Source organism: Enoplosus armatus, chromosome 19, assembly GCF_043641665.1.
Source record: "Enoplosus armatus isolate fEnoArm2 chromosome 19, fEnoArm2.hap1, whole genome shotgun sequence".
NCBI classification, from domain to species: Eukaryota; Metazoa; Chordata; class Actinopteri; order Centrarchiformes; family Enoplosidae; genus Enoplosus; species Enoplosus armatus.
In genome coordinates this window covers 2,918,665-2,941,843 of record NC_092198.1, presented here as the reverse complement: position 1 = coordinate 2,941,843, position 23,179 = coordinate 2,918,665, and the positions used below count along the sequence as shown (strand labels likewise).

At 40.9% G+C, this 23,179-nt stretch overlaps 1 protein-coding gene across 4 annotated transcripts; it reads right to left on the bottom strand.

The window, feature by feature from the left end:
- Positions 1–3,681: 3,681 nt before the first annotated feature.
- LOC139301987 (uridine-cytidine kinase-like 1) lies at positions 3,682–21,964 on the bottom strand. Of its 4 annotated transcripts, none has more exons than XM_070925530.1 (15): positions 21,860–21,964; positions 19,441–19,649; positions 15,903–16,009; positions 14,927–15,097; positions 13,179–13,250; positions 10,747–10,936; positions 10,346–10,407; positions 8,175–8,191; positions 5,838–5,936; positions 5,538–5,631; positions 5,279–5,341; positions 4,845–4,967; positions 4,528–4,635; positions 4,264–4,420; positions 3,682–3,778 (listed from the first exon to the last, which is right to left on the bottom strand). In XM_070925530.1, the coding sequence occupies exons 1-15, from the start codon at positions 21,946–21,948 to the stop codon at positions 3,702–3,704; spliced, it is 1,638 nt and encodes a 545-aa protein (XP_070781631.1). In that variant the 5' UTR covers positions 21,949–21,964; the 3' UTR covers positions 3,682–3,701. The 4 variants fall into 4 exon arrangements, with proteins under 4 accessions (XP_070781631.1, XP_070781630.1, XP_070781629.1 ...); XM_070925529.1 differs by lacking the exon at positions 8,175–8,191 and adding an exon at positions 7,013–7,032; XM_070925528.1 differs by lacking the exon at positions 8,175–8,191 and adding an exon at positions 7,013–7,032 and having other exon boundaries at positions 19,441–19,671; positions 21,861–21,948.
- Between the last annotated feature and the right edge of the window lie 1,215 nt (positions 21,965–23,179).

Sequence of the window (23,179 nt, the reverse complement as noted above, 5' to 3'; positions counted from 1 at the left end):
CCGACTAGCTAATGCCCTCCACTGGATGAAATGACTATAATGTAAAGTTGAAATTTTAGTCATTCTCTGTGAATTCTGTCAACGCCGAATTGAAGAGTGGCTTCAAATAAGTTAGACACCAATATGAATCAGGTTCTGATAAATATGTAAGAGTTACAAACAATCAAGGAATATTTAAATTGCTAAGCTTTTCAATGCAGTTCGGCGCGACGTTCGGTCTCTTTCTGGCTAGGCTAACGTTACGAGTAAATCTCTGCAGTACATTTACAGTGTTGCGTTATCAGCGTTGAACTACGTCGATTTAAGCAAACATCTGGAAGTCTGTAAAAACTTGTGCATCAAAATAACTTCTAACGTTATAACGTTTCTTTCAGGTACATAACTTCAGATTCAGGTACATGACTGTAAGACAAGTGAGCTGCTTCAAACTCTAACTATCACTGCATGCATCTCAACTTTTATGGTTATTAATACTCACTATAGGACAATCAATTTGAATTACATGTGTACATGCCTGTTAGTGAGCCCGGCTCCACTGAGCGAGCTGCTGGTGATGCCTTCACGTGTCCGCATCAGCTCCGAATTATGCAATTCTGAAAAAAAGGTTTCACATTTCATCCGGGCACATTCGCTTCTTTATAAGTTATAACAGCACTTACCCATGTAAAGGTTTTGGGAGGATCTTGACGCATTTTAGAAATTAAGTTGCTTGTGTTGAAGCCCGATATAAACGTTATTCTGGTGCAATTTCAACATTTATGAAGTCATGGCAAAAGTGATACCCAAAGAACTAAATCATGTCGTATGAGTTTCCCGTTGTAGTAAATGGCAAGAACAAATCAGAGATGTTGCATCAACATCTGCTTGGTCAGGTAATGTCAATAATATATTTTATTTGGTTAAAAACAACAGTGACAAGTGCAGGCTAAACAGAGTATATTAGCATTTTTCTTTTCTACAAAGCAGCAAGAAAGAAAAATATTATTGTTCTCTATTGATACTACTTCGTAATTATTTTACAATAATTGTTCGAAGTCCTTTTTTATCTTAAAATGTGAGAAATGCACACTTACCTTGTCACCTAACTGAACAGCACACAAGGAAAGTATTATTTCCCACAGTCCCGGAAGGCAGCATAAGAACAGCAGCGTGCGTCACTTCCGCTGTAAACGGAGCAGTTTGCTGCCCTCCGGCGGGAGACCCCGGTACAGCATCCAAACTGCATTTAATGTTTTCACTCAACAAAAAGTTATTTTCAGTTAATATTTTTATTCGGTACAAGTGAGGTGAAACTTACAAAAACAAAACGGGAAACCAACAGATTTTTCTCACAAAAGGACATGTTGACTTGCCAAAAAACACACACACACACACACACACACACACACAGGTGTAACAAGTAAAATGAATCATGGCTGCATTCCATTCGGGTATAGTGGTGTTATTAGTTACACCTGTTTTTCCTTCTTAAAATGAATATATTAAGAACATCGTTGAGCAAAACAGTTTCTTGTAAATCACTGAATGTGAGGTAACCAGCTTCCACATAAAAGGGAGTAAACGGTTGCGTCATACAGTACAGATAAAAGTTTATTTTTAAGGTATTGTTGCTGTAATGTGCCGTCAATAACGTGTATTTTGCATACAGTTAGGCTAGACAGCTGGACGTAAACATGGTGGACTAGAACACAGGTGTAACTAATAACATTGATAATAGATCTGTTCCTTTTTAGGTGTGTCAGTGAAGGCAGCATGCACACTAGCAAGGACCTAAAAAGGAACGCTGCCATTATTAATGATAGTTAAACCTGTGTTTGACAAACTGTCCAGTGAATGAGACCTGCTGTTACACTGATATGATCTGGACAGTGAATGTGTCTGTAGACCTTAAGTGCAATAATAACAGTAATATATTGGTTATGTAACTTGGATGTGATGTAAAACAAATACGTTAAGATGTAGAATCCCTGCAAACAATACAAATAAATAAATAAAAACGGCCACAAGCAGCAGCAAACGAGGTTACCACAACAAGCAATCGTCCTCATGTGGGTCAGTTTCTGCGTTGCATCCAGTTCACACATGAACTGCTACTGAGACTTTAAGTACATTTGAATATGCCCATCTTATGCCAACTCAAGTGCTGCAGTTTTGTTGTAAATCGTGACATTTGACCCCTAGAAATAACACCAGCTGTCATTTGGTCTCCTGGTCTTTAAGCTTATTATAATCGCGTCACAAAGCTCAGATGTGAACATAAAACAGCCGTTTGTACAATAAGTTTGACACGCAATGCAACACAACGCACGTGCTAGCTATGCGTCGCCTTAAGCCAAAGCTAAATTAAATATTGTTTCGCAATGTAGTGATGATTCGAAGGTTTTTTAACTCGTGAAAAGAAAATTTAAACTTGAAAGAATGGACAACGTGGCTCTGTGTTGTTGCCGTGGTAACCTACTGGTGTACAAATCTAAGAAAAGTTTAGCAATGAGATAAAAAAACAAAAACAATTTAACATAAAACAAAAATAAACAATATTTGACCGTCAGACTTCTTGTTCAAGTATGAATCCTTGTTGTTCCTTTCAGAGAAAGTTGCCTGAGATAATGTTACAGTACGGACAGCTGCAGCTTCATCAGCAGAGCAAAGCTGCGAAACACTAATAATTCTTACAAAAACAATCACAGTACACTGCTAACTAGACGAGACATATTACCACAAACTCCCCTAAACATCCAATACTTGTGATGGAGACTTGTCCTAAAAGATGAGGCGTTATTTTCTGTTCATGTCTTTGTGCAAAACAAATGATTCGATTATTACTGATCAGACAGGAGGGTCGATCGATTGAACACTATCAAGTGCATCTTTTAATAACTAAGGATTAAAGCCGAGCATAGCTCTAGCCAAATCTTCCCAGCTTAACTCTCCAGCTGGGATGTTTTTCCAACGATGATTTATTATTACAATATCCAGGTTTATGAAGGTTTAAGAGACTTGCTGAGTAAAATCCTGAAAGAGACTCTTCCAGTAAACCGACAACACGCGAACACATCGACAGCCTGCAGCTTCAGCGACAAAAACACATTACTGGCAACATTATTTACATTATAGTCAAGCATTTTTCTCAATAAGTAGCTTAAGCTGGCAGACACACCCTTTTGACATTGCAGTGGAATAAATACGACTGTCCCACATCCTGCAGGACCCCTTTAAACGTTTCTGTAAACTTGAACGGCAAATGGACTAAATCCTGCCTGGCACAAATGGAAATCTCCACTTAACTCTCACTAGGCGTTTTCGGACCGGAGGAACTTTTTTCTAAGAACAGTTGGACGACCCCGCCCCTTTTTTATTGTGTTTGCACTGTAAGGACCGGGAACGCTCTTGGTTCTTAGAACGCCGTTTCGAGGGACTTCTACAGGTCCTACTACTTCGGGGGAGTTCCCCTCAGGGGATCCCCGGAGCCGTTCGGTCCGAAAACGCCTACTGACGTCATCCGTAATCGCACTGACCTAACAGTGAACTCCACTCGACTCATTTGAACAGGAAGCAGTTTATACAGCATCACCTCTCCGGTCAGGAGGACGTCGATGGAGCGGATCAGAGCAGTGAGGAGATGAAGGAGGGTCTTTTCACCGGTTTCATGGCTGTAAGTGCTTTACTGTAACAGCCCTAACCATCCCTGAGAGGTCCTCTCTTCAGAAGTCCATCCCTTCATCGCTCTCACACCAGTCTGACGGAGCATCGGTGCCAAAGTAACGATCTCCAAAATTACCTTTGGGGACGAAAAGAAAAGCAGGTAAAATGAGGGACAGACTAGACCTCCTGTTAAGTCTGCCGCCCTCGCCTGCAGCAGCACAGCTTATACAAGAAAAGAGCAGAGCCAGAACCTGCAGGGCACAAACATAATTCCAGTTTAAACCCACAGTGAGCAGCGCAGCAGCAGTTTTCTTCCCCCGTGTGGTTCAGTGTTGATTTACCACGTATCACCTCTAACTGGTGGATCCATAAATCACATTCTCTCACCGTCTTCCACTGCCTGCTGATAAAACATAGGCTGGCTCTGGCTCTGAGGTGATGGTGATGGTGCCTTTATGTTCAGGACAGACGCCCCCCCACATATAGTTTCATTCTTTTAGGGTAGTTTGTGTCTACATTTGTTTTTATGTGTGTTCTTGTATTCAACTTACGTTTAAAAGATGAATGAAGGCAAACTAACGTGTGTGAAACTGCTTCTAGCATACTGCTAAACCTCCTCACCGATGCCTGGTATGATGTGGAACTGGTCGTTGACCTCCTTGTCCACGGCGGTGGTGATGATGCGGACTTTAGGGAAGGCGTAGGCCACCGAGTGGACGCCCATCTCTGCCATTAGCAGGGACAACAGGAAGATCTTATCCTCTGCTACATCATGGTCCTTCAGAGACAGAGAGAGAGAGACTGAAAAACCTCATGGATTTGAACCCATCACGCAATCTCAGTTAGCTGACATTCGTAGGTCTGTGTTTTTAAAAGAAGACCTACGAGCAGCACTCTGACGGCCATGAGAGCTGCCGCTCCGGTGGACACGGTGCTGTCCATCAGGATGACGTAGTCTTCACTGATGTCTTTGGGCAGACGAAGGTAGTGAAGCTAGAGGAAGGAGACGAAGACAGCACATAAAATTTTAACTGTGCAGATATTCTGATATTCACTACGTGTGTCGATCAGTTACGAGCTAAAGTTACAATGGGATTATCAATTATCCATGATGTAATCGTGACACTAACAGTGAGGCAAACCCGGTACTTTAGAAAGAGAAACAGGGGTCGTGCTGCTGTTGGTGTTGGAGACTCACGTACCTCTGGTTCTCCTGTGTCATGGTTGGTCTGGATGAGGATCTTTCCCAGTCTGATGTCTTTACACACAGCCATCAGAGCCTGCTCCATCGTCTCTCCCGCTCTCAGGATGGAAACACCTGTGATCTACAACAACAACAACAACAACACACAGCAGGAATTTAAACTTTTTGTTGATGTTTACTGCAGCTTTTCTGGATCAGGACAAAGTGATGATCTAACATATCTGCACGATCCAGTCTTTCTAGTTCATGATGTTTAAATGTTGTATAATAACGTATACATGTTGTTGTTTAAACTTATTTTATTTGTCCTCCCTCTGTTTGTCTCTGAGATGTAAAGGAGGCTAAACACGGACTTGAGCTTAGCGACCACAAAGATAATTTAATGTTACCTTAATAACGAGCAGGTGAACTGAAGAATAAAAGCAGACTTACTCTTTTGCCGCTCAGCCTCTTGCCGTCGTAGACGCCACCCTGAGGCGTCTCCACAGATACTGGCTGGAGAGGGACAAAAAGGACAGTTGGAAACCATTTTGTTAACTTGCCACCGAGATACTTAATTCAAAAAATGAATCTGCCACTTTAACAATGATACAGCTGGATGTTTAGAGCAGAACGGTAAATCGTGGAGGGTTACCCGACCTTAAAATGTTAACAGCAGGTCAGTTAATAATCTTCACACTAACAAACTCACCTTGAGAGGCAGGAAGGAGAGGGCATGTTCTATCAGAAGCCTCATTAATCTCTTGGAGTAGAAGATAAACTCGTCTCTGTTAGTCTCCTTGTTCCTACACAAACACACAGAGGTCACACGCCAAGAGGGTGAAAAAGAAAAAAGAAAGTCAGGACACCTCGACTCGATTTTGACTCTTCTTCAACTCCAACTTTGGGCGCGACAATAAATCGCTGGACTGCCCTTCAAGTATGAATGTTCTCCTTTACAGAGAGCCTCTTCTGTTGTGTGTGAAGTGTGTGTACGAGTGTGTATTCTGACCTGATGATGGTGTGCATGCCGCGGACCTGCGGCGTGCTCTCCATCACGCTGAGGGTTTTGGGTAAAGGCTGACCCTGGTGAGCTGAGGCCAGGGCCGATCTGTGAATATCAAACATATACATACGTAAATAAATAAATAAATAAATAAATACAGAGCGACTGACATGCAGAAGGATAAAGTAACATACTGTAGCAGCAGACTAAAGATTGTCTCAATCAAATATTATCCTAAAATATAAACAGTCCATTAGTTATCGTTCCCGTGAAAGGTTTTTCATTTAGAACTAAACTAATATTTCTAATAGTAATAAAACGAGTGTTTGAATATGTTTTTAATTCAAGGGCAGGGAGGCAGGGATACCTGACTGCCTTTCAAGTATATTATAGAGTAATCGAATGCTGATAGTTTAACTTACTACGGCCCACTACATGCAGTATGTTGCTTCTAATACGCATGCTGTCCACTTGTTATAAAAAGCAGATGTTTACAATATGTTGCTGGTTTCACAGAGATAAAAGTTTGACTTCAAGCTAAAATCCATCACCTGCACAGATCTCACTTCAAGCAGCACTGATAAGACTGTCCTAATACCACTACAACTCGTCCTGCGACACTGTTAAACTACAAATTGTTGACAAGAAGCCTCCAACACGAGCAACCCAAGGTGTTGGTGCTTCACCTGCAAGCTTTCTATATTAAATAATTTAATTCAGGTGACGTTTGCCCGTCATTCTTGTTCTGGCCAGACAAACCCTTTGGAATAAAGGCTAACAGTGTGTGCTATCACCTTCAGCCGACAAAATGCAAAACAAGAAATGCATTTCTGTAAAATTAGCACATGTGGGGTATAAACTTTCAAACACATGCTTAATGTTAAAGAGCGATGAAACAATTAGTCTGCTGCATGCTGCGTCCCTACGCTGAAAGACATAAAGCATGCTTCTGCTTAAAAACCCAGAATTGCGAATGAGTTTCACAACTTTCAAATGTCATCATCATCAATTTTAGCCATGTAAAGCATCAAAGAGAACAAACAAGCATGTTGGCTTTTCTATGGTGAAGGCATTCATTCAGGTAAATATGCACAGCCTATTTTAAGCAAGTTAAAAAGGCCAGAGTGCATCAAAACTACAAAACTACGACATTAAAAGAGGGTGCACGAGGTGAGCCTCACATATCCCAGCGGAGCTTCCTCTGAAGAAGGTGACAGATATTCATTTGTTGAGATTAAGTGATAAAAAAGTGGGGGGGAAGAAAGAAAGAAAAAGTACAGGAAGAAAAATATAAAAAAAAGGACAAGAGGAGACAAAAATATAGAAGGAGAAAAGAAGAGAAAGAACAGTATTAGAGCAGTGAAACAGCTCCACTACATCACTGCTGCGCAACACTGAACAAATACTTTGTGGTTCAGGGCTGAAGAGCAGCAAGCTCAATTCAATTTGTCTTAAAGTGGGTTCATTGTAGGTGACTCAATCCATTCACACTCCAAGTAGTTACTTTAGGAGCTGAAAATAGAGATCAGTCCTTTACTGCCCAGGACGGAGGCTTACGAGCAGCTCTCAAAGCACTGAGAGCTGCCGCTATTCCAACCAACCGACTGACCTGAGAATTCATACTTTTAGGTTTAACCCGTTAAGCGTGTCCACTGGGCATGTTTTTCAGAGCACCAGCAGCTTTTTCCAACTGGTCCCATGTTACACATTTCACCCAGAGCCTGTCAGCACATGTGAGCCTTTTATTCAGATGTTTGATGGGCAGAAAGGCGTTCAGCGAATCTGCGAACAGAGTGCCTCAATAGCTGATCTTTGGCCTGCTGCTTCAGGAGGTGGTGTACAACAGTTGTAACTATTTAAATGCAAACGCTATATATGTATAAGAATCTCTTCTTGACTTTAGGCCAAAATAGTGGGTAAAAAGTCCCACTTTACCCAGCTGTAGGTTGGTGTGGTCATGTGAACATGGCCTGTGGACAGTCATCCAATGTTAAAGCAGTATTAACTGATTATTTTGACCATTATTTGTCATTTTATAAAGCTGATTTGGTGAAAGTGACGGCAAACAGATGTGTGATTAGTAACATTTTGGAGTCGCCACTTGACAAATGTAAGTTTAGCTCAAGAGATCTCCACCAGCTCCTGAGGGAAACATCTGTCCTTTGTGTACTTCCAGAGGTTAACCAGGCTGACTGATTGACTGGTTTGTTCATCAGTACAAAAAAACAAAAAAACACCTTTTTTATTTTGTCTTTGTTTTCAAATGAAGTATGGTTGAAAAAAGCAGGAAAGGAACAGGAGGAGGGAGAAGATGTAGTAATAAAATAAAAGCAGCAGTCATACCTCACAGTGATCTCACGCTGGAATGGTTACACAGCATTCAGCCAGGCAAGAGGAGTCGTGCACGCACAAGGAGACAAACACACACACACACACACACACACACACACACACACACACACACACACACACACACACACACACACACACAGTGAGACAAGGAAAAAAAAACAAAAACAAACATGAGAAAACCAATCTGCAACATAAAACAAACATTTAAAGCAAAACAAATGTTTGTTTGTGAAATTGTAGCATTGACGACGTCCCATCCTTCAAGTTGACAGTATTAACATATATCGATCGTAACCATGTTGAAGTAATGATTTCAAGCTCGTTGTAATTAAGAGTCTCCGGTCACGCTAGCAGCTCTGTGAGGCTGACCTGATATATTGATGTTTGAAACTTTCTTATCGATATCGAATATTGATTTCGACAACGTCACCGGCCCTCAGTTCATGAAGCTTTGTCCCACCTCAACACTGACTTGATGCTCCCAAACAGATTCACTCAGTACAGCTACGACGTGCCAACATTTATTCACTATATAAACTCGAAATGTCGAAGCCGTACAGCGTGCAGGAATCTGTTTCTTGGTATGTTTCCAGGAAGTTGCCTTTGTTTGTTTCTATATACAAAATAATGTTCTCTTATCGGAAAATATCGGGATGTGCATGTACTACCTTGTGGCAGTAGTTTAAAACCAAGGACATGAATTCTTCTTCTTCTCTTTGTCTAAACAAACTAGGGTTGATTTTATAGCAAGAAATGCGCGGTTGAAATCTGAATATTTGTCACAGAAACACATGGCAGTTTTGTCAAGGGTGCATATAATTAAGGTAAATAAGCTTTGTAATATAAGAAAAAGCTCTGATAGAAATGTACAGATCATAAATGACCCCACTATGAACATGAATGTGAATAAACTCATCCATGTTACGTACTGCAGGTGTCGTGAGTGTGAAAGATGTTCTATGTGTTCTACTACTACAGATGATAGTTTGGTACAGGTCATAAAGTGTCTGACAGTACAGTGAGGTGAGGAAAGATGGAGGACGCCTCTCCTGGCTTTATGTGGTCATTAATCTCAGGTACCTGGACCTCCGTCTCAAAGGGGGATAATGGGACCAAAAGTTTATTTATTTCATTTATGTCATTTTATCATTTTGAAGGATAACTAAAGCCCACTGTGCTTGATTTCCTCCTGAATTGTGAGCCTAATAAGACAGGAAGTTAAGCAGATAGTGAAAGCCGAATGGTTTAATCCCGTTTTTCACTTGTTCAACCAGCAGAGGGGGGAAGTGTTCAGAGACCCTGATCCTTTGGCACCTGAATTGGCACCAGTAGCCACCTGACTCAATGCCAGTCGAAGGCTGGAATAAAACCATATATTTTCTAATGGAACTTCTGAGGGAGGGCTGCAAACTAGTCATAATGTCATGAGGATGATTGATGTCCAATTGAATAATCATATCCTGGTCTGGTTTCCACTGTGTGACAAATATTGTTGATTTCACCTATATTGCAACTACCATTATAATAAGTTGCACACAGAAAATATACAGTAACTATCAGGAAGCTCCACACATTTCAAAGCTGGGTCTACATAAAAAAGTACTTTGAGCTGCTGTTTTCTGGTGGATGTTAGAGCCCAGACTTATGTGTTAATATTACATATTCCTGTAACAGGTTTACAGAGAACCACAGGCCATATTCGCACCATTTCACACCTCCATGCCTTCACTAAATAACCACTTTAAGTTAGTAAAGGATAACTGCATGGTAGACTGAACGTGGCTGCTCTTAGGCAGCACAACAGACCTTCTAAACTTGTGGAAACTTCAGCTTTTTAGAAGTGAAGTTGTAATGAAAACTGCGAATTTAGCAGCCAAACGTGTAGCAGAAGTTATTATTTTGATCATTATGAAGCCCACTAGCTATGTTATAGAGGTTATAGCTGTGTTTAAAATACTCTTCCCTCATAGCAGCAGCAACTGCAGATAAAAGAAAATAAACAGTGAAGCCCTTTATCAGCACAACATGCAGTTGAGGCAGCACTTTTATCTCTGAAACAAATCCCTAAAAGATTTACAATCTATAAGGTTGGAAATAAGCAAGATAAACCAAATAAAACTCCAACTCCCGCGCAGAAACAGAAACAAGTTGAGGAATCTTACCTTCTCCAGCTGACTGTGAACGTGCTGAACAATCAAATCCAGAGCGACAAAGTTTTCTCCACCTGTAAATAAAATGAGACGCAAAGGACAAGAATTTACAGATAATACTAAATTAAGTTATTCAGTGATCGTCTTGTGTGATTTGATATTTTTCAGAGCCTGTTTCAATGCAGATAACACTACAACGCCTTACTTTGGTGAGTTTAATCAAATGTCTTAGCCTGAACTGCAGTACTAAGATGTGCTGCTGACGAGTGCAAAGAAGCTTAATTACGGCACAATGGTGGATGTAGTTTGGTACAGTAAAATCTTAGCAGCATCAGTATCAAGCAGCATGTTAAGTGTAGACGTATTGAAAAGTTGTACATTTCTATTTCGTAAACCGTAAAACTTCCGCTGACCTCTGGGCACCACGATGTCAGCGGACTGCACCGTGGGCTCGATGTACTGCTCGAACGCTGGCTTTACAAACTTATTGTACTGTTTGATGATGCCGCTGATGTCCCGTCCACGCTGTGAAATGTCCCTCTTCAGCCTCCGTATCAGGCGGATGTCAGAATCTGTGTCCACAAACACCTTCATGTCCAGCAGCTGGCAGACAGAAGGGGAAGAAATGAGTCTAATTAATCTTATTTTCTTTACTGCATTTCTATGTCTTATGATTTCCTGTTCCCCAGAATGCCATTGGGTATTTACAGCATGTAGATATACTGTATTGGCGCAAACACCTTTTTCTGAGATGCTGATAGAGGCATATTTTACTGATAACTTCAGACTGTCAAGTAAAAAAAATAAAAACACGTTGGACAAACAATAGAATAACCCAATGAGATCTGAATATTTGATTTGAAAAAGTTTAATACTGCCGGTTATTTTCTTGTTGTTTAGCCGATAAAATATCCAGATTTACTCATATTTGGTCTGTTAATGATAATTACAATTTCCCACAGTCCAAGTACGTGTCATGTACAAACAGTATAAATGTATTTTAAAACAAAAAGGAAGCAGGAACAAACTGCAGGCTTCATCTTTTAGTATTGTCAAGAAGAAGAAGCATTTTGAGTTGTTTCCGTGATTTGACATTTTTACAGCTGGAATGTGACGTTGGGGTCAGGACACGTTGAGGAGTCAGAGGTCTGTTACCATTGTCACTTCACAGAGTAAGTCAGCCGGTGATCTGTCCAATAAGATCCATTAAACTGAACCTCAACTCAGCAAAACCAGGAAAAATCAATGAGCATCACAACAGAAGAGGAACAACAAAGAGGCAACAGCCTCGCTCACCAAAAGAACTATCGACGACTACAGAAATAAAGTTTGTCAGTGATTTAGATGAGGATGACGGGGGGCGGGGGGTGGGGGGTTGGTGCAGGTATAACTCAGCTGCACAACAAGCCTCTCTGCTGTAAATCTGACGAGCTGACCAACCAGAAGACGGCATGTTGCTGGATAAGCACGGCTGTCAGCCTATAGGAGCAGGTGAATGAAGGAGTGGACTGTTCCCAAAAGGTTAGAGAGCAAAGCTGCAGCTGTAGATCATTTACTAACCTGCTCAAACAGGGAAGCACTCCGCTTCTTTCTGCCACAACGGTGAAACAGGAAAACAACATCTCACAAGTAATCTATGAGTTATCAGCCTCTGAAGGCCCGCCGAGAGTTTGACAAACAGCCTTTAAAGATCCTGAGAACATGACAAAACCAGTCTGAATTTGCCACTTTGGTATTAAGAGTGTTATTATCTTCTCTCAGTATATAACTTCATATCACTTATCCACCATGTGGTCTGCGTGCAGCATCTCAGTTTCTCAAACCAAACCTCTGCAGAAGCATATCAGCATTTACTGCTATAATTGACTTCAATTACAAGAACGAACGCACAAAACGCGATTAATCACCGCCGACGTTGGCTGTTATTAACTGAATCAGAGGGTAATCAACTACACGGCTCAGGGGAGGCTGCGTGCCTTATCACCACGGTCCAGCACACACACACGCACACACACGCACACACACGCACACACACACACACACACACACACCTCGTTACAAAAGGCTGACGAGAACGATGCGTAGCAGCTCTGCTATAAAGATCTTAAATTCATATGGATTTCCTCTGCAGGATGCTTCACATGCACACAAACATGGTGACCAACTGTTCATATTAAATTTAACCAATTGGACTGAATTTGGATTTTTCCGTGAATATTTATTTATTCTTTATTAAAACCAAACCTCATTTAGTTTTCACTTTTATGTTCAAAAATGTAAAAAAAAAAAAAAAAAGAAATATACATAATTATACAGTAGTTCTTCCAAAATGTAATTAACCATAAATCTATAAAACATAATTACCCATTTAATACTCCAAGCATTAAATAGGATTTTGGCTTCATGTCAGCTTATTTAGACATTTCCATAGTTATGGTCAGAGAGGAGAACCGACTGACTGATATTTGATATTTAATAAAAAGTAAAATATGAAATATTTTACCACACAGATAAATGAGCAGTTAGCAGATTTAATGTCCCTCCTCACAATCAGATGCTTTAGTTCACTATTAATCAGCCTGTTGGTCGTCTCTGAGCTGACAGAGCCATTAATCAGGTCTGACACGGAGAACAGAGAATGAACAAAACAAGAAAAAACACATTTTAAAACGCAGGGCCTGATTTTTAGGAGTCTGCTTGCAGTAAAGGACGTGAAGGTATTTAAAAAAACCTAAGTGCTGCATTTACTGCCCACTGTATGTTGTTATTAATGGGGCGCGTGTATGAGTTAAAAACAGTACGACGCGGCAAACGAAGAGTGGAAACTTTAGTAGATTATTCTCACCTTCAGCAGCTCCTTGTTGGCAAAGGCCAGGATGCCCTCAAAGATGACAACGTTGGCCCCGTACACCGTTTTCTGTCAAGAGGAACAAAGTAAAGGCTCACGTGCACGTACATATGTTGACGGCGTTAATGATCGCTGTAATCATTCCTCCAAACGAATAAGGTCTGCAGATACATCACAGACATGTCAGTTAAACATGAAATTCTGCAGACACACAAACGCAACACGCTCTTTAGTTATCTGATAAACCTCATAGTGAACCCGCTTTACCACCGAGGAGAGCAAGCGTGAGAGAGAGAGAGAGATTAATCACCACCTCAATCAAAGACAAAATGGTGCTGAGTATGTCACAATCCTATTACCTTCCTCTGACCAGCTTCATGCTAAAGTCAATGGACTGAACACTTCAGTATTGATTTTGAGCGAGAGAGAGAAGAGACAAAGAGAGAGAGAGAGAGAAACAGAGAGCATCCAGGCGAAGTTGTGCGTGAAAAGCAGAAAGTGACTTCTAAAGAAACAGATGAGCGTTTATCGATTTGTTCATTTCCTTGTTCTTTGCTAAGAGATGATTTAGTGGGTCTTTAACATGTTTAAGAGTTGGTGCAAAAGAGAGAGAGAGAGAGAAGGTGACCTCGGTTCTTACCGGAGAAGACTCAACTGTGCCCTCTCCTTCATCCATATAACTGAACTAAAACACACACAGTTTATGAGTTTATGCAGCCCGGAGCTAGCTGGGCCTTGCAGTCCTCAGCACCCTCGGGGCCTGAGGCTTAATTACATCCACCCCAGTACAAAAGGCCCATAAAATGATTTCAGAGTCGCAAGTCATGCTATGCGATTTCCCGTGCGGTGTTGTGCCTTTCAGCCATGAAATTACATCGCAAAGAAATAGAGAGGAGTTGTCAGAGTGCTACACAGCCAGATTGATTCCTCACAACGCCTTCGGGAGGGGGATTTGTGCTCTTTGCTTTGGGTTAATGTCCTGTACACTAAATCCTTAATAATTAGCAAATTAGCGAGCTCTTAATTGGCATCAGCTCAAACGACTTATACATCCCCGGGGGGGTGTTCAGTGATTTGTAACAGCAACGGTAATTTCATCCTGTAAATTACAAAAAAAAAAAGACGAAAAAAATCCAGTTCACTGGTTTTTATTTTGGTGAAGATAGATTATCCTCTACAAACCGAAGTGAAGTGGGTGATACTGCTGACGGTTATGTCCCAGTCCTTTGACTACGATGACAGCATCGGAAATATTTCAATATTATTACTTTTTATAATATTAAGACGTATAATACTACTCTGCTCTGAAGACGTTCAATTTAATTTAAATTTACCACCAACATACAAGATATTTTTAGTCGTATCGGTTAGAGAGGTGTCCAAATTTAAGTGTGAAAAGTAAAAACAGCAGAACGCACAGGTAGACTACAATCAGAGTCAGGTGTCCCACAAACATTTGCAGTTTGCAGTTTGCAGGGAAAACAAGGGAAACAAACACTATGGACCCTCCTGATATTTATAAGGGTGAGGTGAGTCATACTCTCTCATTCACAACACGTTGCACTATGTCTCCATTTGCCTGCCATTGTTGGTCGAATTGTTTTTATTAGTATTCCTCCTGGTCACAGCTATGACACGGAAAGTCACAATTGTTGATTAACAATGATTCTGGAGAAACAAATCTAAAATGGAGTAACACAGTAAGTTACCACAGAGCTGGTTCAGTTAGGGAGGAGGTCTCTTACCCATTCTTTGCGTCTGCAGTGAGACGTGAAGTCGTACACCGGGACTTTGATGCTTTTTCCTTTCTTCAGCTTCCTGAGGACGGTGACCAGCAGCTCAAAGTCAAAGGCATCAGGGTGGTCAAAGTTATACTCATTTTTGGCAGCGAGCTCCTGCTCTTCTTTATTCAACACCTGACAGACGAAACACACGCTAAGCACACAAGGTTCAGGACTAAAGATATACATCTTTTTATTTAATTTATATTTAGACACTGGCTGCTTGAGATGGGAGCTCACGTCTATGTCGTCAAAAGCTTAGACAATAAATTGGGTGTTTCCAGTCGAGTTGAGAGCGCAGACCATTTACACCGAGCACCTTCCTGTTTTGTGGCAGTTCTGGTATCAGAAAATCCAAAAGTTTATATCTCCTACGACGCTGCCACAGACCTTTTGTGGCGTTTCATCTCCACTCTCCTATCTACTTTTGTCCCGTTGCCTTTCACTCTCATAGTCTAAAGTACACAACATCAGAAATGGACATAATCCAACACTTTAAAGCATCAGAGTGGAGGTTTCACCAGCGTTCAATTGACAAAGACAACAACTGGGTCCAATCCACAGAGACATGCAGACATAATGGGCTCTGTGGGATTCTGTGAGTAAAGCAAACTGAAGAGACAATTGACGCCTCGTCCCAGAGGAGAGCGCGGTATAATGGAAATGAACTATTGTGCTCAATCGGTTATCGGTCCGGAGCTTTTACTTATTATGCAGAAATCAGCACTAATAACCTGGTGTCCACGAGGGCATTGTTTTAAAATCAAAAGCTAATTAATCATCGTGTAAGCACTGGGCTTAAAATGCTGATTCATAAACAAAAGACTGCTTACGACTGTTGTAAGTAGATGCTTATGTGCTGTAACGTACTATTAATCAAAGCTCTTATTCATATTCTAAATTACACTTTATATTAAGTGCTGTTAACTGGATTTTGTACCTTGTAGAAGGAGTCCATGGAGAGCAGAACCACCCAGGGAACGTCCAGCGCTTCAATGATCTTATTGGCTACTGTGGTTTTACCAGAAGCACTTCCTCCACACAGACCTTCAGGAGGAACACAGAGAGAACCACAACACTGTTAGCAATAAAGACAGTATTTGTCATCAGCTTGGGCTCCAGGAATCGATGATGGGCATCTGTGTTTAGACCAAAGGCTTAGTTGATTAATTGAGAAAATAACTGGCAGATTAATCGTGGTTTTCATTGGACCCTTTTAAACTTTGCATCGTCCCTGTTTAACACAGGTTTATTGTTTAAAATGCGGAGTCTCCTAGCCTGAGCGAATATAACGTTATTTTCTACAGAAAACATTATAGAACTGTTTTCAACACTGGTGTGTAAATTCAATGGAGTTCCCCTTTATTGCTGGTAGATATCCCGATACACACATATATGCTACAAGCTAATATAGGGCTGGTATGCCCCTGTTGTCAAGTGTTATTGCATTTCTGTTTACAGGATACAGGGGGTGACACTTTAACTCACAAATGAACTATATTTGATCCACCAGGTATTTAAATTGATCGACTAGATTCTAGCTGATCTTGTTGACATTTTAGTGTTTTATGCCTCGTGTGTTCTAGTGGGTTTGCCCTCCGTCCCCCACACTGCCATGACTCACATAAATTTGGTCAGACAGCGCAGATTACGAGCTGCAGGCTGGTCGTGACAGACCCAGTGTGCAGCTCAGGTACCCACCTGACTGACTGCTCTTATAGAAGGAAGTGCGTCTACACAAGCACCATATACCTGCAGCCGTCAGTCCTGTCATTTCTGATGAAGTACTGCAGGCACTCTGGGGTCACTTCAGTTCTGCCACCTTAATGAACTCCCACATATAAAAAACACACAGGCTGAATGAACTTTCATTTAAATTTCCTCTTGAAAATGGACCATGTGTGGAGTTTTATTGTTTTGTATCACCGTGTTTTGTGTGTATTTTCTTATCGAGTTATGTGTATTTGTACAAAGGACCTTACTTACGCTATAAATGATGCGTTATGTATTGGCTCATGCTATATACAGTACTTGTCCCTATTAAAATGATAATCACTCACAGAAATATATTTTGTCTTTCACATATTATGTAGTATTGTAAATCTCATGCGGACAAAATCACATATCAAATCATACAATCAAATAATCTGAAATCAGTCAAAAATACATCTGACTAGAGCCGCAAACACTGATTATTATTACCTATCAATCTGTTGATTATTTTTATTAATTTATTAATCGTTTGGTCTACAGGATGTCAAAAAATAGTGACATCACAACTCTTAACAACCCAGTTTGTGAAGTTCAAAAGTCCAAAACCTAAAATATTCAGTTTACTTTATTATAAAACAGAGAAACCATAAAGCAGCAATTCCTGGAACCAGAGACTGGCTGGTATTTTTGGTATCAAAAAATGTCAATTAATTAACTTTCTGTTGATTTACTTTCAACAAAAAGTGATTGACAAAAGACAAAAAGGCATTAAGAAGAGATATAAAACGAAACACATAAATGGGAGTAAAACTAAATCAAACTAAAGCCAAAATATAATAATAAGACATTACATTTACAGTGCAGCTACACCTGGTGTAGTTGACAATCTTTATCTATATCCTTGTTTAGCAGTTATTTGTATGTGTCAAATAGTGAGAAGGGCAGTAAGAACTAAATGTAAAAAACAGAAATAGTGGCATCAGTGCCACCGACGAGTCTGGAGCTTCACCTCACTTGACCTCCTGGGTTAAAGACCACAACAGCAATCCTTCAGGACAACAATCCTGGGAACCACATGCTGCCTGGCTGACTAACTGGCAAGGAGGTGAAAAACAGGATGCATTCGCTGTGAGCTGTAGTGTGTGTGTGTGTGTGTGTGTGTGTGGGAACAAAAATAGCCTACGGAGCTACTTCTGTGTGATAAACAACTCTCAGTGAAGTGTTGGAATGGGCTTTTTGCTCAGATAAGACCCCATCAAGGTCAGAACTGCTGACTGGGAGTCTGAAAACACTGCAGTGCTCCTCATTTCTATTTATGATTACAGCTTCGGAGAGATTATAGAAATACTGGTTCTGACTTGCAAATGGATGTATCAAAAAGAAAAAGAAAAAACCCTATTTATTGTGTTCCTGTAGATTCAGCATAGACATTGAGTGAAGCCTGGACGCTGAAACGACCCGTTATAGCAGATAAAACTGGCTTTTCTATTAGCAATAAAACGAGAGAAGAGATAGAAAAACAACCTCTGGTATCGAAGGAGCTTCACAGTGACTTTCTGTCCTCACCTTCCCTCCTCTTTTAGTTCATCCATCCATCTCTTCTCACCATCCCTGCATCTTATATCTCCCCTCAAGCTTCTCTTTTAAGCCTTGCATCCCTCCATGTTTTCTCTCTCCTCTCTGCATCGTCATCCTTTACCGTTCCCTGTAGTTACACAGTCAGGTCCTTTTAACCGGGGCCACATCGACTACAGTACAGCCGAGTGTGAAACTGTAACCAGTCACTGCGGCCCATTGACGATAACAGATTGCCTACTAAAGATAATGTCCACCTCTCCCTCCACGTGTTCCCGCTCATGCCAGTCTGATGTGTTTAACCACGGGACATTGACTCTGCGAATGTCAAACACACACACACATGGAGATGTGTACACACACACACACACACACACTCTCGCTCTCCATCACGGTTCATTTTACTGCTGCTGGAACTCATCCTGAGGCCGATATTTTACTGTGCTGATCTGTAAAAAAAGAAAACAACAAAAAAAAAAACACCCACAGTGAAGCCAGAGCATCATGAACACTGAAGACTGCTGACTGACGGTGTTCAGTGGTGAACTGATCGATTGAACAACTCTTTGCGAATCAATTTATCATTTTAAGTCATTTATCAACAAAAATGACAAACATTTACTGGCTCAAGCTCCTCATATGTGAGATTTTTTGGTTTTTATCTGCTTTATATGGTAAACTGAATATCTCAGTGTACATTTTCAAACTTTCTTAGCCTTAAAAAATTTAATAATTAATTTATTAGTTGCAGCTTTTACAGAGTCAACTATGTGTCCTGCCAGAACAATTAACACCTATGTTGTTTATTTGGGGCCGTGTGTTGCTGCATTACTTCCAATGCAGGTGGAGTAAAGATACGGTCACTTTACATTTCTGCCCTTCAAACATTCGCTCCGTCTCACATTCACTTCAATTGAAGCCTGCATGATGGATAAACTCTGGCATGCGTTTCTTGTTTCTGTGCGATCTCCAGCCGGCAGCTTTGTTCAACTTTCACCGTGTCAGTGTCTTGCTTAAGGACACTTTGACTTGTGGACGGGGGGACCACTGATTTGGGAATCTTAATTCAGCATGTGACAGAGATCGGGGATGCTCACTTGTCAGTTTGAAATCTGTGAATTCACTGTTGATACCGAAGCATGAAGACAGACAGTAGGACAGAAGGAGGTGGCAGTTGCCGGATCTCTCACCAATAACAAAGGCCTCTTTGAAGGTGGTCCCGGTGACGTTGTACCAAGGGGGTCTGCCGGCGGTGTAGATGGTCCGTTTGTTGGTCCTCAGCAGCGGAGGCTCCGTCTTAGACTGGCTCGTGGTCCGTTTTTGCGGTGACAAAGACGGGGTCAAAGGGCACCGGGGGACACGGCTAGAGAGGCCATCTAGGGAATCATCTCCGCTCCCACTGGAGTTAAAGACAGGAAGACAAAAGATACCAAGATCAGCGAGCAGCACGTTGACCCTTTTCTACAGGGTCGGCTCACCGGTCTCCATTTACTGCACTTCCATAATAAGCCATATAAACTAAGTCTGATTAACCGCAGTATGTCCTATAACAAGAACAAATGTGATTGGTCAGGAGGTACATAATAGGCAGGGCTTAATTTGAGGGTCCAGAGCGGCCACTGTAAACCCAAACTGTGAGCATCACACCTGATCAAGTTTAATTGTGGAAGCCAAAACAGTGCCTAAGATATATCACACGATTACTAGCCCTTATTGAAATATACAGCTATGAAAGTCTATAAATAACCAGCCACCATCACCTATCTTAACTCGGACAACACTTTAAATGAAAAACCAAGTTGTTATTTGCAGTCATTCCTGCAAAATGGATCAGATATGGCTCTGATTTAGTCCCTTTAACTTGTTTCCTGCATGTTCATTAGTTTAATTTTCTGTATATGTTAATTGCCATCAGATATGCCTTGTAAGCTCATAGTTGGCCCCATGCTGCTGATCCAATACAGGCAAGTTGTTCCGGAGTATCTGCAGACTTTTGTGGAGCTGCAGATTCTCTTGCTGTACTGCAGAGAGATGAGAGGGAGTCCATGTGCTGGAGTGTCTCTCTCTGAACTTTTCCCTCCACAGCAAGGTCTCTGCTGTAGGTGTGGTTGAGGGGGAGGAAGGGGGAACTTGCCAACCCTCTCCAGGAAATCACACCGCTGCCCTGGACACAGCATGGGGCCACCATTCACATGAGTAAGGCTGTCATCACTTGGCTGGAACTCTCTCACTATCTCACTGTGTCTCGTAGTCTTGTGCGCTGTGAGAATATCAGGTTAAAATGAATGTTTATGTCTGACAGTTTAAATTATTTAGATAGGATTAAAACATTTTAATGAAATACTTTCAAATACTTCTTTCTCCCCTTCAGTGTCTAGTATTGTAGTGTCTACTAAGAGAAATAACTATTTTAATTCAGTGCAACTGTGCAGCTGTAGTAGCTCAGGGGGTAGAGCAGATAGGCCATTATTTGTAGGCTGGTGGTTCGATCCCAGGCATTCCTACCCACATGTCATGGTGTCCGTGAGCTTAAAGTGTCTGCCAAATGAATGTAATGTAAATATAAGCTTGTTTCCAACTGATATCTGATAATTAAAAGGTCATTCACCTTTGTTTAATTAAAAATAAACAGCTGCATTTGAATTTCTAAATATTTAACGTATCCATGTAGCCGATGATTTTCCCTTGTAAAAAGGTGTGCCCTCATTAGTATTTAGAAAATATCAACCTGACCTATTTTAAAAGGGTTTGGGTATGAGAGATAATAACACATATCACAGCTACTCCCACGCAAATCACCACCTGGGTTCCACTCCATGTTTTCCCCATTTCAGCATAATCCTTGCGGGAAATGTATCACTGTAATAATCACAGATAACCTGGGTGGACAGGTGTTCGCACACCCAGCTGCAGGATATCCTGATTCACACAACCAGGTTAGCATGGCTGCCAGACAGACACCTGACCCCCCCACCCCCCCGCCCCCATACATCCTCCTCAGTGCTACGTGTTAGGAATAAATTATGCGAGTGTTAGCCACCAAGTAGCATTAGCTGGTGCTGTGATGAGAAACCAATTTAGTTGTATCGCTTATGATGAACGTTAATAGCCCCTCTTCATTCGTACAAAGCACAGTGAAGGTAATGTTCGTTTACGGTTAGTTTGTGCCGAATTTACCATGTCACATTAAAACGCTGTCACAAGATGTCTAGTCAATTATAAACGTTTGCCAACAAGATAAAGTGCACAATTCGTCAAATTTTCAAAGAAGTCTGGTGTGACGTCCCCCATAAAATAGAACGAACCGTTATAAGCGGCGGTGAAGCCAGAGGAAGGTAGCTAGTGTTAACATAACTTTTGCTAGGTATAACACTGCAAACGAACGTCTGTCAAATACTTTTTAATGTGGCCACAACCACGAGTGTTGTTTGTGTTTTCCTCTTCTCTTTGTCTTTTGGGCATTGCAGCCACGCGAACACACTGCGGTGGGTATGATTGTGGAAGCTAGCCAGCTAGCTGCATTAGCTAGCCAACATGAGCCGTTTTCATCGTGTTGCTCCCCTTCAGTGTTCTGACTCGTGCCACAGACAACTATCCTTTGTGTTTTACCTGTCCGACCGTGACATAGACCTGTCCCCTTCCATTCCTTCATCTGTCTGCTGTTCGTCTGGCTTACTATCGCTGCTTGTTGTTTCCATGTCTGCTCAGCGCGGCGCGGAAACCAAACACTGGGAGCGTCATGACGTCAGGAGACGTAAACTGATGTTGTATTTATGGTAATCGGACAAATGTCCCTTAGTCCTGAAACCTTCACTCGTTCATTCACAATTCGTTTGGGAATAGTGTAAGAGATACGGTATATGTTGTGTTGAATATAAAAGATAAATAAATACAAATGTTTACAAATGTTTACAAATGTAAAAAGTTCAGATCAGTGCTCTGGGCTGCCACACAAAAAGAGAGATGTTTTCTGTCAGAAAATGTGCAATGCCTCATGGTAGGGATGTTTGATTGAGACCTTTTAGTTAACTACCTTTTGCCACAACTACAAGATAATTTGGATCCATTCATTCATTGTATTAAAGTGAATAACAGTGTCAAAATTAAATAACAGACAAAATAAAATAGACCTGAATAGAGGCCATATAATGACAGGTCTTCTCTGTCCCTCCGGAACTTGAACGCAGCATTGGCGCGGTAGTCATGAATGACGATCAGTGCCGCATATTGTATTGTATTTTTGTATCCTGATATATATCATGTTATACATTTAATAAACAACCAACTGTGGACTTTACACGATCAGTGAACAGTTTATTTATTTACATCTTTGGCTGTTTATAGCCATAATTGAAAGTACAGTGAGGCATCATTTTATATCGATGCTGAAGGATTTTACATGTTATCAATATAACTAAATAAAGCTAAATCTTTAAGCCATTATTGCTAGATTGACACCAAGATATGAATCTGTAACTTTTATATTTTATATTAACATTTTATACGCTGTTTTAGATATAATGGGCCTGTTATCTCAAATATGGATCTTTTTGCATGAATCCTGATTTATATTATTGTAGGTTGTTGGCTGCATGAATCTGATTAATTTTTAAACCTTTTGAGATTGTCATACATCCGTTTAGTTTATGCCTTAACCTGACATACATCTATATTAATCTATACACAGTAACACTGAAATAGCCCTAATTCAGTTCAGGATTTTAGTTTCAGGATTCATTTTTAGACTGGCATTATTATATATATATATATATCAAGACATCGAGGAATGTGTAGCTGTTTATTTGAATATCATACATTTTTTCTTTTAAGACTGAATCTGTGATAAGCATTGATGTTCTGCTCTGATATAGCCTGTATATCTTCTCATCATGGCATATATCAGGCTGGTGTAGCCTAAATAAATATACA

Coding starts and splice junctions, on each gene's coding strand:
- LOC139301987 (XM_070925528.1), bottom strand. CDS start 21,948: ATGGAAACAACAAGCAGCGATAGTAAGCCAGACGAACAGCAGACAGAT. Junction 5,937..7,012: donor AGGAAGCTCCGCTGGGATAT/GTGAGGCTCACC, acceptor TGATATTCACAG/ATCGGCCCTGGCCTCAGCTC. Junction 5,632..5,837: donor GGCATGCACACCATCATCAG/GTCAGAATACAC, acceptor GTGTTTGTGTAG/GAACAAGGAGACTAACAGAG.